The sequence below is a fragment of the Alosa sapidissima genome, chromosome 21, assembly GCF_018492685.1.
Source record: "Alosa sapidissima isolate fAloSap1 chromosome 21, fAloSap1.pri, whole genome shotgun sequence".
NCBI lineage: Eukaryota > Metazoa > Chordata > Actinopteri > Clupeiformes > Clupeidae > Alosa > Alosa sapidissima.
In genome coordinates this window covers 13,185,470-13,201,111 of record NC_055977.1, presented here as the reverse complement: position 1 = coordinate 13,201,111, position 15,642 = coordinate 13,185,470, and the positions used below count along the sequence as shown (strand labels likewise).

The 15,642-nt window shown below is 44.8% G+C and overlaps 1 protein-coding gene across 6 annotated transcripts in view; it reads right to left on the bottom strand.

Moving 5' to 3' along the window:
- Positions 1-15,642, bottom strand: part of myo1g (myosin IG) — a 64,026-nt gene that overhangs the window by 33,972 nt on the left and 14,412 nt on the right. For all 6 annotated transcript variants that reach the window (XM_042076275.1, XM_042076269.1, XM_042076271.1 and 3 more), the window contains 9 exons: positions 15,072-15,278; positions 14,472-14,617; positions 14,255-14,369; positions 13,671-13,841; positions 12,789-12,859; positions 7,523-7,597; positions 6,930-7,062; positions 1,009-1,175; positions 523-730 (listed from right to left, as the gene is read on the bottom strand). In XM_042076275.1, the coding sequence (XP_041932209.1) occupies positions 523-730; positions 1,009-1,175; positions 6,930-7,062; positions 7,523-7,597; positions 12,789-12,859; positions 13,671-13,841; positions 14,255-14,369; positions 14,472-14,617; positions 15,072-15,278 (1,293 nt within the window). The remainder of the gene's footprint in view (positions 1-522; positions 731-1,008; positions 1,176-6,929; positions 7,063-7,522; positions 7,598-12,788; positions 12,860-13,670; positions 13,842-14,254; positions 14,370-14,471; positions 14,618-15,071; positions 15,279-15,642) is intronic.

Below are 15,642 nucleotides of genomic sequence, written 5' to 3'. Positions count from 1 at the left end.
GACAGAGATGGAATGAAAGTAGGAGAGAGGGAGGGAAGAGGTGTGTGTGTGTGTGTGTGTGTGTGTGTGTGTGTGTGTGTGTGTGTGTGTGTGTGTGTGTGTGTGTCTGTGAGGATGTGTGAAAGATGTACAAATTGGCAAAAAGGTGACAGACATACAGGTTTTTTTAAAAATATACATCATCAGTCATTCAGAGAGGGTCACTGAGTGAAGCGAGGGGTGTGTGTGTGTGTGTGTGTGTGTGTGTGTGTGTGTGTGTGTGTGTGTGTGAGAGAGAGAGAGACCTTCTGCGGGAAACCTTCTGTGGGAAAAGCACAAGGATGGCGAAGAGTTCTTCCCTCTCCTGCTCCAGTTTGTGTGTGTGTGTGTGAGTGTGTGTGTGTGCGTGTGTAAGGAAAAGCACGAGGTTAGGGATGAGTGCTGCTTCTCCTGTGTGTGTGTGTGTGTGTGTGTGTGTGTGTGTGTGTGTGAGAGAGTGTGTGTGTGTGTATGTATGTGTGTGTGTGTGTGTGAGGTCCTAACCTTCTGTAGGAAGAGCACGAGGATGGGGATGAGTGCTGCCCTCTCCTGCTCCAGTGTGTAGAGAGAGCGTGGCGTGCGCACAAACAGCTTGGTGTGTCCATACGCCACATCTCCCTCGAAACCGTGCTGCGTCACGATGGCCTCCACCGCCTCACGGTCCGTCGCCATCAGGTGGTTGGGCCACGTGTACTCACACGTCATCTTATACCTGAGACACACACACACACACACACACACACACACACACACAAGAGAAGGCTTGCAGAAAATCGGGTACAGTATACATCCAATTACCAATTTGAGTGACGGCTAACCATACCACTACTATAGGAAGTTGAGTGGTTGTTTTTACACTAGGACTCAGTGATGGGAGATAATAGCACGGTAAGGCTTCTCTCTGACCAAAGACTGATCACGATGTGGCAGTCGATGTGGCAGTCAGAGCTGGACATTAGCAATGTAGCATTACAGTAACCCTTGACTTACCTCTGTAGGAAGCGGGCGTAGGGCTGTCGATAGGCGAAGCCTGCCCTCCGCACCCTCACATTCTCTAGCAGGCCCAGGTATGCCACCTGGTGTTGGCAGCGGGCGTCGTCAAACAGCACTGCTGACTTCATCTCATTGGGCTTGACGCAGCGCACGTAGTAGGGCTCCTGAAGGGACAGGGGACAGGCCCAGAGGATGATGGGATATATTATGGTAAATCAGCTACAGAACTGCAATGGAACAAGTGATACCAGTATGTGCACTGCCGGGGGCACCATGTACGGGTCCGAGTGCCCACAAGACCCCTATGCTGGCGCATCGGGGTCCGGTTCGTCCTGTCGGGACTTATTATGACCGCCGTGCAGCGAAGCGGCGGTCATATAGGTTTAGTCAGATTTCTTTTTTTTTTCTTCGCATGTCCAAATTTCCGTCAAGGATTCCCGGGACACTGAAAGACCGGGGTACACGAAACTTGGTGGGCATGTAACCCCATATGGATAGCATGGAACCATTGTTTTTCGTTTTGATCTGTAGCCCCCCCGCTGGACTGCACCCCCCGAAAGAAGGGTAGAGCAGACACAGTTTTCTGTGAATATCTCGAGAACCGTAAGGTTTAGGAGGACCGTTTTTTTTTTTGTATGTTGATCTCAAGGGGCCATGTCAACCCATTCCATAACCACTCATTTCATGTATAGCGCCACCTAGTTAAACACAAAAAAGTAAAAATGAGGTGTTGTAATCGCAGGTATCTGTGACCTAACATAGTCAAAACTGCACACAATTGGAAGTGTAGGATCATTATGACACCCTCTGAATGCACACCAAGTTTCGTCGAATTCCGTTCATGGGGGGCCACACAATAAATTCATTTATGTTACTATACACCAACTGGCCTGTAGGTGGCCGGAGACAGTTTTCTGTGAATATCTCGAGAACCGTAGGGCCTAGGAGGTCCACCTTTTTTTTGTATGCTGGTCTTAAGGGGGCATGTCAACCCATCCCATTACCACTTATTTCATGTATAGTGCCACCTAGTTAAAAATTAAAAAGCAAAAAATTAGGTGTTTTCACCACAATATCTCTGGCTGACATGGTCAAAACTGCACGAAATTGAAAGTGTAGGATCATTATGACACCCTCCGAATGCATGCCAAGTTTTGTGAACTTTCGTTCATGGGGGGCCTTACAATAAAATAATTTATGTGTACATTTAGTGACCGTACACCAACAAGGATTCCCGGGACACTGAAAGACCGGGGTACACGAAACTTGGTGGGCATGTAACCCCACATGGATAGCATGGAACCATCGGTTTTCGTTTTGATCTGTAGCCCCCCCGCTGTACTGGACCCCCCGAAAGGAGGGTAGGGCAGACACAGTTTTCTGTAAATATCTTGAGAACCGTAGGGCCTAGGATGACCAATTTTTTCCGTATGTTTGCCTCCAGGGGTCATGTTAACCCATTCCATGTGCACACATGTGCATAAACAGATACACACGCACACACATACATTTACAGTAATCATAGGTATGACACATACTCACACAGTAGACATATGTACAGTACGCATGCATGCACATGCACAAACACACATACGCAGGCAAACACACAAGCACGCACATACTGTACACACACACACACACACCCACACACATAAACATAAACTTGTACACGCACACATGCACACAATTCAAGAATTTCTCAGAATTATGAACAGGCAAGATGGGGGTGGGGTTGTATAAAATGAATTTTACATGTGAAATCTATGAACTAATCATGTTTTGGTACTTGTTGTCTAGCAGATACCAGTGAGAATTGAGTGTGGATAATGCAATTTAGTGAGACAGTTAGAATCATATAGGCCTTTCAGCGTGATTTATTTTTGTGGAAAAAATGTGCTGGACTGGGTGGCGGTCATATTTTGTACCGCTCTGTGGTACATCTAGTTTTCCCAATAATGACCGGCATTCTATACTTTATCTCTTACATGTATGTTTCTTCAGCAAATGTTATGTGAGACAAATCTACTAGCAATATTATTATTATTATTATTATTATTATAACCTTTATTTAACCAGGTTAGTCTCATTGAGATATAAAATCTCTTTTTCAAGAGAGACCTGGCCAAGATAGCAGAACAAATAGTTACACATCACAAAACAAACACAAAAGAGGAAAAGACAACTCAAGTGCATTCCAGATTAAATAAAAGTGGCATTAATTAAAAAAATTGTACTGGATGGACTCATGTTCTATGGCTTTAACAACACCTTTAAAATCATTTAAGGAAATTAGACACTGTAGTTTGAGTGTGTTCTGTAGTTCATTCCAAGCAGAAGGTGCAGCAAACATGAAAGCCTTCTTGAACAACTCTGTCCGGGCTTGAGGTACATTCAATAAAATAGTGTTCTGAGACCTTAAGCCATAAGTACTCTGTGTAAAAGAAAGAAATTCAGATATGTAACATGGAAGCCTGCCTATAATGCCCTTATATATGAAGATATAGAGGTAAGTCAGCGATTTGACAGAGAGGGCAACTTCACTGTGGACTGTGTACAGTGATGAGTGAGGGGTCTGCAATTTGAAATGAACCTTAAACCTCCATGATACACAGCATCCAACATCTGAAGACACGTTGATGGGGCATTCATGTACAACACATCACCATAATCAATAATAGGAAGAAATGTGGCATCGACTAGCCTTTTTCTGGCAGAAAAAGTAAAACAAGATTTGTTCCTAAAGAAAAAACCTAGCTTCAATTTCAACTTTTTCACTAAGTTCTGTATATGAAACTTAAAATATGACAGAGCTCAGGGAACAGTGTTACGACCACACACAGGGAACAGTAAACGACCAAATCACACAGACAGACTCACAATCACTGGGAGAAAACAGAGCAGGCGCAGTTTCCATGTTTTAAGGAGATCTACTTAATGTCTGTATATGTTTCCCACTAAAGTCTTGCCATTCCTTGTGTCATAACTGATATGGTATACAATACTAATGATCTAATGATTTTAAAAAAGAAAATGTGTCCCACTTTGACAAGCTAAAATAACTTTCCTAAAGTAGGCACTTTTGGAAGTACTTAAAAGGTCAAATGTGCAGTTGGTGCACTCTGTTTATGTGCTGTATTAATAAGCCTTCTTCCCTCTGAATGACACACACTCTCTCCGATCAGAGCATCTTTCTGTGAGACCTGTGTTCCCCAGAGACAGACTCAATGATGCTGCTGAGGCTAATGACTGTATACAGCCCAAAGCATCGACGGACATCAAGCACGATAGACATACTGCTGTCTCAGCATGGACACACACACACACACACACACACAGACACAGACACAGAAACACACATACACACACACACACAACACATGACACACACATGCGCGCACACACACACACGCTAACCAAGGCTGATGCTCTGTCACAAAGTAGTAACCATCTAGCCAGCAGGAATTTCAAAACTGTGTGATCTTGCATCTTTTACTGTGACTATGGGAGTGTTATCCAGTTCATTTTTAAGGCTGATATATCATTGACTGCTTCCATGCAGACAAACAAATAGTTAGATATGTTCTGTTGAAATAAATCGACCAAAAGGATAGAGCTAACTTAATTGCCATGACACTGGTGGATGTTGTTAAGGGCAGAAAGTGAGTTTAGAATCAGGCTTCATCACAGAGGATTCGATGTTTCCAGGCATCTCGCTTCTCTGTGACAAATGGATCAATAGCTGCTGTTAGCTTTTCAGTCAGATGGTGCACTCTGTCCTAACGCTTCTCTCTTTTTTTCCTCTAAAAGACTTCTGGCCTTTCGAGTCCCAAAAGTGCCAGGCTCACACACAAAGACACGTGTGAGGACTATTGCAGTGGCGCGCATGCATGCACACACACACACACACACACACACACACACACACACACACACACACACACACACACGCACAGTGCTGCCACTCCCACCACGCGCATCACACACTGTGCGTAGGGCACCAAAGGACAGAGGGGGCACCCAAAATTAGCCAATAAATAGTTGATTTAACTGCAAACTGTGTTTCACTCTTCCTCGAGAACGTTTACAATGTCAAAATGCACCAACACCATGTTACATGTAAGGATTAAACTTTTTGGGTCATTTCAATCTCCACCACGTAGCAGATCTAACTTTACTTACTCCACTTAACTGGGAACGCATCTTTACGCAGGGCACCAGCACTGGCACTGCACTTGCACACATTCATCTATGGAGATTTTAACAACTCTAATCTCTGACACAAACAAAACCCTTCTCCAATCATAATTACACAGACACACAGACGCACACACACACACTCACACACACCTATGTACTGTCTGCCTATCATCACGTGGCATGCAGCAAGGGATTGAAGCAAAGTAAGGAACAGCATGCTCTAAACAGAGGCACACATACTGGCACACAGAGACAGAGAGACGCACACAGAGAGAGAGAGACACACACACACACACACACACACACACACACACCCTCTATGCCCTTCATCAACATCCGTTTACACACACACACAAGGTCACACACAGAAGGACACTGATGCTCAATTCGACAGATATGCATGTACACACACACACACACACACACACACACACACACACACACACAAACACACACACACACACAGTGTCTTGAGCAAGAACAGCAACAAGCAACAAGAATACGCTGACACAGAGAGCATAGCGTGTAGCTTCCACTAGCATCTCATAGGAAGGCTATGAGGAAGAAAGGGTGATGATGAGGATGATGAAGAGGAAGAAGATGAGTGAGGAAGAGGAAGATGATGAAGAGTGTCCGATTCAGAGTAGGAGGCCCCACTGGACCCAGTGTGAGAGCAGCCAGTCCCTCAGCGTGACCTAAAAACTAGATCCCCTTCACCTTTACCTTTACAGTATATGCACACATGCACACACACACGCACACATATGCTCACACACACACACACAAACAACACAATAGCACAAACACAAAAATTAAACTTAAAACGCATTTTCACAGACAAACAAAAATACACAATAGACATGTACAGACAATCAACAGCTCCGTCATACACACATACACACACATACATACACACACATACACACACACACACATGCATCTCATTCATAAATAGGTCTATTCAAACACAGCATCTCTGACTAATGCCCTGGCTTGGAATAGCAGCAGAGGGATGTGTCACATTTCAGTGGGCATAGCTGACATACAGCTTAGGAACCCCCAACCATACCCTTATCCTCTGGCCTAATGCGGGATCCACAGCATGGCATTCAGGAGTGCACGCTCTACTCAACCAGTCACCCAGTCAGTCAGTCACTTCATAACAGTAAAGCACTTAATCTGCAACTACGTGAGAGGATTATTTCTGCTAATTTGACACATCAAACCAGTTGTGTGTATTTATATATCTGTGCGAGTCTTAACTGGGATACCTCTGACAAAGGAACTGTGGGATTTGTCTGCAGATTAAGACTGCGTTGCGAGATTGAATATTTTTGTAACTAACTGGGTCACTAGCCTCATTTCAAGACGGGTGTCAAAAAAGGATAAAACATCCAAGAAAAGAAATGTTGAAAAAGGACTTGTCAAAGTCGTTGCCAAGCAACAAGCATCCAGTTCTACTTCATCAGACAGCCTGACATTAGACATAGACATGGGGGACAAAAATAAACAATGAGGAGTCAACAACAAATAAATAAATAAATAAAAGCAGCCATGAAAGTAGGGTAAAACCTGAATGAGACGTAATCTGACGCCAGCTTTCATTCACGATTAATACGCTATGGCAGGAGTGTGTGTGTGAGTGTGTGTGTTTGTTAGAGAGAGCGAGAGAGAGAGAGAGAGAGAGAGAGAGTGTGTCGTAGTGTGGGTGCGTGTCTGACCTTGCAGGCGAGCTTGTCCACCAAGGCGATGATGGAGTTCTTAAAGAGGGTGGCGGCCGTCAGGGGTCGCTTGGTTACCTCTGTGATGCCGAGCTGACCGTCTGGCCACATGTCTTTCAGGACGGGATCAGAACTGACACACACACACACACACACACACACACACACACACACACACACACACACACACACACACACACACACACACACACACACACACACACACACACACACACACACACACACACACAGATGGAGCAATGGAGGGCAAATATGACAAACAGGTGAGACAAAATAGATAAACAGACAGACAGACAGACAGACATATGGACCCTTTCAAGAGAGTTCCATTATCAGCATCATAGTTGGCCCCACAAGACTTCCTTTTTAACATTCCATATGTTATCTTAATGCAGAGGAAGTAGATTGGGGCCCAAATAGAACGTTCAAGCATTGTTTTTGTTTTTATTGTTGAAAGGGTCTATAGAGATAGAAGAGTTAGTAGATATGGGAAATGAAGAGTGATACATGATAGAGAAGAGAAAAGAAGAAAGCTGATCAGGGTGTGATGCTGTGATGGTGTCTGGAGGTACCTGTTGTACATGAGCCTCTTGAAATCTTGGAAGAGTGGATCTTTGTTCTTGTCCAGAAACCCTTCGACAGAATAACTACAGTTCACACAGAGAGAATGAGAAAGGCAAAGAGGAGGAGAGAGTGAGTGAAAAGAGAGAGAGAGAGAGAGAGAGAGAGAGAGAGACTCCCATGAGTACATCATGATTACATGTCAAATCACTGTACATGATTAAACACACTTGTTCTTCAGGAAAGGTAAGTGCAACTCACCTGAATTACTAAGTGTACAATGGTCTTTATTCATTGATTATGAGATGAATATGTGTCAACTAATGAATAAATGAATGGGTGGATAGATTGATGAACTGATGGAGTGATGGATGGATCAAGCAACTCCCCATTTAAAAAAACTCTTAAGATTAAAATTAGTTTGTTAACTACCACAGTCACGAGTTGGGTCGTGATAGTCTGTCATTTTAAAAAAGTGGGTACCCAGAAAAAAAGTTTGAGAAACACTGGATTAAATACAGACAGTATAGTCAGTTAGCAGCCCTGAGAATGGCTCATTTTAGCACAAAGCCAAATGACAGCAGTTTTGTTTTAAAAGTCAGTCTGGATATCACTGTTTATGTAACATGCCGCCACACACACACACACACACACACACACACACACAAAGCAGTGTGTGCGCCCACAAAACACCCCTAAGGGGGTTAGTCGCATCACATCTAACCACACATCTAACCAGGGCCAAGATCAATTGCTGTGCCCAATCCTCTCTGTTCTAATTTTTATGTTGAAAGACAGAAAAAGGCAGAAAAAGAGCAGAAAAAATAAAAAAAGAGAGGGAGAGAGAGAGAGAGAGAGACAGAGAAAGAAAAAAAAGTCCTTGACAAAAAAATGAGCTTGCTGATCAGACAACGTGACTTGATTATGTAAGTGCCGCGGAGAGACTTGGGACGAGGTACACATCGTCCCACTCTGACCCAGGACAGAACAGCCGATGCCCAGATCATGCCAGGGCCCGGTGAGATGGCACACTAGGCCAGATGTACAGCACCCCGATGCCAACCACAGGCCACCACAAACATGCATATGCTGAACACACATTGTATGTATTGAGCAGGACCTACACATGCTACCGATAAACACATGTACTGAAAAAGACCTGCATATGTTAAACACATACAGGTATGTAATGAAGAGGACCTATATACGTATAGTAAATACATATTACATACTGGAACAGGACTGAAGTACCTACTGAAAAGCACATACAAAGATGAGTGGTGTCCTTAAAGGGTCGTTAGTGAGTCTTTTTGTTTGTCAGAATGAATTACACCACTGATTCATCTCAGTCTATTTATTCTGTCGTTTTATTAATTTAGCCCGACTGTCTGTTCCTACCTTTGCACGTCTCTCTCCGAGAACATTCCGCCCCTCTCTGTCTTTCTCTGTCTCTCTCTCTCTCTCTCTCTCTCTCTCTCTATCTCGTTTTCCATGTGTGCCCTGGGCTCGAACAGAAGGCCTGACTTTATGCACAACAGATGTGCTCCTTCCTACCGTTCGCAAGGGACTGGAGAGCAACTTTACCGAGATGGTAGGGGGGGTGGAGGGGGCCAAATGAGGAAAAGGCGTGAGAGGAGGACGAGGAAGTGAGGGAGAAAGAGCAAATTAGGGACAGCAAGAGAGAACATGAGCGTGAACGAACAAAAAAAAAAAACAACAAAAATAGTAGGAACTGAGCTCTGTTAAAAATATAGAAAGGGCATTCAAGGGAATGAGAGAGAGAGAGAGAGATGGTGAGAGAGAGAGAGAGAGAGAGAGAGAGAGAGAGACAGAGAAGTGAAGTGAGCCGAGAGGACTCCTACTGTGCGAGATGCAGAGGGGATGCGAGGTGAGCGGCACCACGGCAACCGCAGCATCAGGACCAGCAGCAGCCGACAGGCCTGAGGAGGGATGAGGAAGTCTAATGAGCAGGAGGTGGGGTGGTGTGAAGTGATGATGACTGATGGGTGATGGGTGTGATGACAGGAGGGAGAAATCCTGTTTATACCAACACAGGCGGAATTACTCACAGCAGGGTTGGCTGAAGAGACCACGCAGTATGAATGAATGAATGTATGAATGGATAATGAAACATGCGAGAGATGAAAAAAGACAAGACAGACCGGTAAGTAGAAACAAACAGACAGAGACACATGCATAGATACGTACTGTAGACATAAAGACGGATAGACACACAGACAGGCAGACAGACAGATAGATACAGACAGACACACAGATACAGACAGATGCAGATACAGACAGACAGACAGACAGACAGGTCAGGAGAATAGGACATACAGAAAGAAAGTGAATGAAGTAGGTCAGAGCCTTTTCTAGGGGGCAGGAGCGGAAGCATGTGTGTGTATGTGTGTGTGTGTGTGTGTGTGTGTGTGTGTGTGTGTATGTGTGTGTGTGTGTGTGTGTGAGGGTTGGGGGGTGGGGGGGGGGGGGGTTGAGCAGAAGGAGGATGGGGGCAGTGATGGGTGAGTGTCCAGGGCCAAGTTATATTTAGGAGAAAAGATGCAAGCTGCCCCCGCCTACATCCTCCATCCCCTGTCTCTGTCTCATCACCTCATCCGCACAGGCACCGGGGGCTTTGGAAAATGTGTGTGTGTGTGTGTGTGTGTGTGTGTGTGTGTGTGTGTGTGTGTGTGTGTGTGTGTGTGAGAGTGTGTTTGTGCTTGTATGTGTGTGTATGTGTGAATGTGTGATGTTTGTGACAGCTAAGCCGTGCCCGGTGAGAGTGGGAGAGAGTGATGGAGCTCTCACTGACAGAGACAAATGTCCGTCATTATCCTGTCACACACACACACACACGCACGCACACACACCTCCGGCCACCCAAATAAAACTTAAAAAGTGAGGTTGTCGGTGAACTTCTTCAAAAAAATCACCCTGTGTGTGTGTGTGTGTGTGCATGTGTATATATGTGTGTGCATGTGTATATATGTGTGTGGGTCTGTGTGTGTGTGTGTGTGTGTGTTATTTAGAGAGGAAGGCCGCGGGGACTGTGGGATTTTTACCTGACCTAATTACTCAGTGTGTGTGTGAGCATATTGGCCTAAATCATACACTCAGAGCATAAGAAACACAACAGCAAAACTGTGTGTGTGTGTGTGTGTGTGTGTGTGTGTGTGTGTGTGTGTGTGTGTGTGTGTGTGTGCGCGTGCGCATGTTGGCCTAAATCATACACTCTGAGCCAAAGAAACACAACAGCACAGACCTTCTACCTTGACAGCAACAACAAGCTTGAAGAAAGTTAGCCCTGAATGCAGGTAGTACAGTGTCATGAATAAAGAGGGTTGGTACATAGTATGTGCCTAAAGTTTGTACTGTAGTAGTTATGTAGTATGTATGCATGCATATGTAGTATGTTGTACACATAAAGAGGGTTGGTACATAGTGTGTGCTTAAAGTTTGTAATGTGCCGTATTTGTCACTTTTGTATAAAATAAACAAAATAATTTTTATAAAAATGATTATTTAAAAACAGATTACAAAAATAGCTGCTAACTTAGGGGAGGATCAGGGTCAGATGGAATTTGGGTTCTGGAGCGGATTTGGTTCTGGTCCAGGCTGGATCTGGCCCAGAGACGAGTCGGGTCGGGGCCAGATCTCAGCCAAAACCAGGCCAGGTCCATTCTAAAGTTAGCCCCAGTCAGGACCTGGTTCGAGAGACAGCACTTTATAAATACCGTGTGTGAGAGAATGTACAGGTAAGATCCTCCAATCATCCATCTTCTATTTTTAGAGGTGTGCTGCTGTGCTGCTCGGTGCTTGGCCCCTATTCGCCCCCCCCACACCCCCCATCCCCATCTCTCTGGCTAACACAGACCACAGCCTTCCTTCCGCATGAGCGATGGGGGTGGCTCACTTGAGTGACCCTGGCCCTGACTCCTCCTGAGCCCCTTTTCTGGGAGGCTGCCGGGAGGAGGCACCCCCCCACACACACACACAGACACACACACACACACACACACACACAGACACAGACACACACACCGTGGTTCTGACACATTCATCTCTCCAGCCATAAGGGAGAAGTCAAGTGGAACGCGCCGCGCTTTGGGTCAGACTGCATCCGCTCGGCACGGGTCAAGTTGTTTCATTAGCGCCGCTGACAAAAATGTCACCCGGCAGTGATGCACATCCAAAACCCACTCGAAGAGGGCTGCTTGTGATCCATTTAAAATGAAACTAGACCAAGCCTGTCAGACTCGTGGGCCCCTCAAGGATCAAGAGTGTGCGGGTCATCAGTACAGAAGTGCCTATCAATGCAACAGAGGGCACAAGGTACGTGGATGCAAGATGAGTTTCAGAAACGCCATGTATTTCAGGGCCTTGGGAGATAGGTGACCAGTTGTGCCAGGTGAATTTCACTGATGGTCAGTCTATCTTTGCACGTTAGGAGATTATGGTGATGCATTATAGGGATATGCTCATGTTATGTCTTTATGAAGATGACTAGTTGTGGTAGTCTATGTTCATGTTAAGCCCATAGGACAGAGAACAATGTTGAGGATGCTAATGAGCCTAATGAAACACTGACCCAAGCTACGCTGATGTAAGGCCAGTGAGAGAGTGGCCAGCTTTTAAGTTATATTATGGTAAAGTTGTAGCCTGGAGGACCAGACCCAATCTGAAAGATTAAGGGTCTGGCCACGAATAACGTAATGGCCCAACTCGAGGGGCAACACCAAGCATTCATTTGAAAATCTCACTGCACGCAATTGGATGACACTATACGATCAATGTTAACTGACTGATTCTGGACTTCGACACAATTGGATAACACTACGTCTGTCATCTGTTTAGCTCGCCTCTGGCCCGCCTATATCAGATACACAGATATGTTTGGTTCCCCGCGATGCAAGGGGCAAAAGTTACGTGCATCATTACTCTTTGCCAGAGTCTCTCGCTGAGCAAAAGCTTCCGCAAGAACTCTGAAATCTCAGGGTAGTGAAGTTGGGTAACTGAGAGAGTGACCAGTTGTATTGGGTGAGAGGGACCAGTTTTGGAGCCGAAGGGTACATGAGACAGACATGACCTCTTGCGTAGTGTAAGGCTTATAGGGTGTGCTACTTTAATGTGACGCCTATGTGTCATTCAGGCTATGCTAGTTATGGTTGTGTAACAGTGTAACAGCTATGTGGGGTGGATTCGGAATTTCCTACGGTGTGCTACATTAATGTTAAGCTTGTATGCAAATGACCACTGGTTCATGGGATGGAAACTCACGTGACATCGCCTGCGTAGTGACGGATGCGGAAGTCTCGGTGGAACTCCATGGTCTTGTCAGTGGGACAGAGCTGCAAGCAGTTTTACATCTGGGTTAAGGACCAGTTAACAAACACCAGAGCACATACAGCATCTTCCTGCCAGCACAATCTCCGCACAACCTTAGTCGGCCACTGTTGTAGGTCAACCCCTCCCATCAAGACACTTATTTAGTTGCTCTTATTGCAAGGGCCATGGAATCACATCTGCACAAACAGTAAAACAAGTCTGCCCTGAAAATATAACATATCATTGTCCACACAATGACCACAAAAGTGTGTGAACACACTGCCCTCTATTGACCAGATGATGGACCTACATCAACAGGTAGAATAAGGCTCGCGGAACTTCAAAGTAATGTGTTTGATATTCAAGAAGCGTAAGTATTTATGAAAATGTGTACAAATGTTTGTCAGCACTTCTTTGCAAGTCGTTTTGGTTAACACTGTCTCCTGTGAGCAAAATGCTACTTTATAGACTTTACAGAGATAAAGGCAAGTCAAATTATCTCTAGAGCATATTTAAAAACAACAGGAGTTGATCCAAAGTGCTTTAAATTCAAGGTCAACAGATTAGGGATACAAGTATGCAGAAATAGAAGAAACAATGTTGTAATGTTACTGTTGATCTCCTGACACACTATACAGTAGCTAGACTGTTGTCACTTGAGAGCTATTTTAGGATAACAGTAATGTGTTTATCAAATGAATAAATGAATGAATGCATGAGTGAATGAGTGAATGGGTGAATGAGTGAATGAGTGAATGCGTGAATGAGTGAATGGATGAATGAATGAATGAATGAATGAATGTAGATATTAAGTAGTTTTGGTATGGAGCCTACCTTGCGGGATGTGAAGTGTGGGTGTTGGCCCAACTTGGTGTTCATGCTCTCCAGGCAGACTGTGTCGGTGACATTACCCACAGTTAGGCAGGCCTCATCCAGGATAGAGATGATCCCCTTATGAGACTGCTCAACCAGGTCCACTATGATCTGGTTGTTGAAGTAGTCAATCTAGAGGGAAAACTGACTGTTAGCGTTTCAATACAAAGAAGCATATCAAGGAATACATGGCTTCAAGAGACTTGCTATGTGTATCATCAGTGGGTGAGGGTGTGTGTGCATGTGCACTGTATGAGTTCATGCATGTATGCGTACTGTATAAAAATGAGTGTGTGTGTGTGTGTGTGTGTGTGTGTGTGTGTGTGAGTGTGTGTGCGAGTACGTGCCTGTGTATGTGTGTGTGTGTGTGTGTATGAGTGTGTGTGTGTGTGCGAGTGTGCGTGTGTGTGTGTGTGTGTGCCTGTGCATGTGTGTGTGTGTGTGTGCACTCTATGTGTGTGCACTCTATGTGTGTGCACTGTATGCGTGTGTGTATGTGTGTGTGTGTGTGTGTGTGCACTGTATGTGTGCATGTGTGTCCTTACATGCTGCCATGTGATGCCCTCTCTATTGTACTCCTCTTGCTCCTGCCGAAGGATAAGCTCGATGAAGAGCTGCTGAAGCTTCTCATTACAGTAGTTGATGCAGAACTGTTCAAAACTGGACACACACAGAGATAGTATGACGTGTGGTGCAGCCACATTTCAACATTCACAATTCTTCTAAAATGAGAAGAAAAGTGAGAATGCACCCAAAACTCACCTGTTGTTATCAAAGATCTCAAAGCCATAGATATCCAGCACACCAATGACGGTGTTCTTGCCATGAAGGGCAGGGTTGTAGTTCTTCACCTCAATCACTGCATTTATACGGCTGACAATCCAGCCAAACAGTCTCTCATACAGGGCCTGGAACACATACAAAAAGAGAGTCCACTCTGAGCTAAACGTGGCTTAATGATAAGATAAAGATAAGATAAGATAAGATATACTTTATTGCCACACAACAATGGTGGTAATTGTTGTTACAGAAAGAGGTAGCTAAATCCAATAAGGGAGAAAAGAAAGAAAAACTAAACTAAAATATAAATAAATAAATAAATAAATAAATAGTTCAGATCAGTTTAACATGGTTGATGAAGAGGGATGATCACACCAGAGGCACACAAGCTCAGCCCAGAGCAGAACCAAATCCAGTCCAGCCCGGTGCCGTCCAATCCAGTCTGATGGGGTTGATAAGTGACTGAATTTTGAGTGCAAACACACATCAATCCTTCTCCCTTTGACTGCTGTTGTAGCCTTGACACCATTTGTACATGTTATCTGTGCATAGCAACTTGGACGCGCTGCCCACTTAGGTTACCTTGGCGAAGGCATCACGTCCAAAGCAGGCCTCCTGTTTGCTGTGTCCTTTCTCGATGACCTCGCCGCCCCCTGTAGCCACGGTGCGGAACAGCAGGGTTTTGCTCACACTCTCTGGCTCCGTGGCGGTGAGTTCGGCGATGTGACTCACTGTATCGGCTGACGATAGCTGCACTGCCTCCCCATCGTTTTCAAACTCCATGTTTCCCTATGGTAACGAGAGGCAATTAAAAATTGATGAGTAGGAGACAGGTGTCTGTCCGCACCCAGACTATAATGGTGGACCTCTGAAATGAATGACAGCATACCTCTCCTGAAGAACAATTCACTATAACGTAGTTAGGTAGCTATCAAGCCTGACCCCGTATCATTGATGGACAAGTTAGCTATGCGAGTAAAAACACTTTAGACTGCTGCAGTGCTGAGTACTGAGATGCCTGGCCCATATCAGTATAGAACTGGTAACTATGAGAGAGGGAGGGTACCACTTCAAAACTATGTGCTGATGATTTCCTGAGCTCTGTCCCTTAAATTTGAATTTCCCCTTGCTGTCATATTTTAATCACTTAACT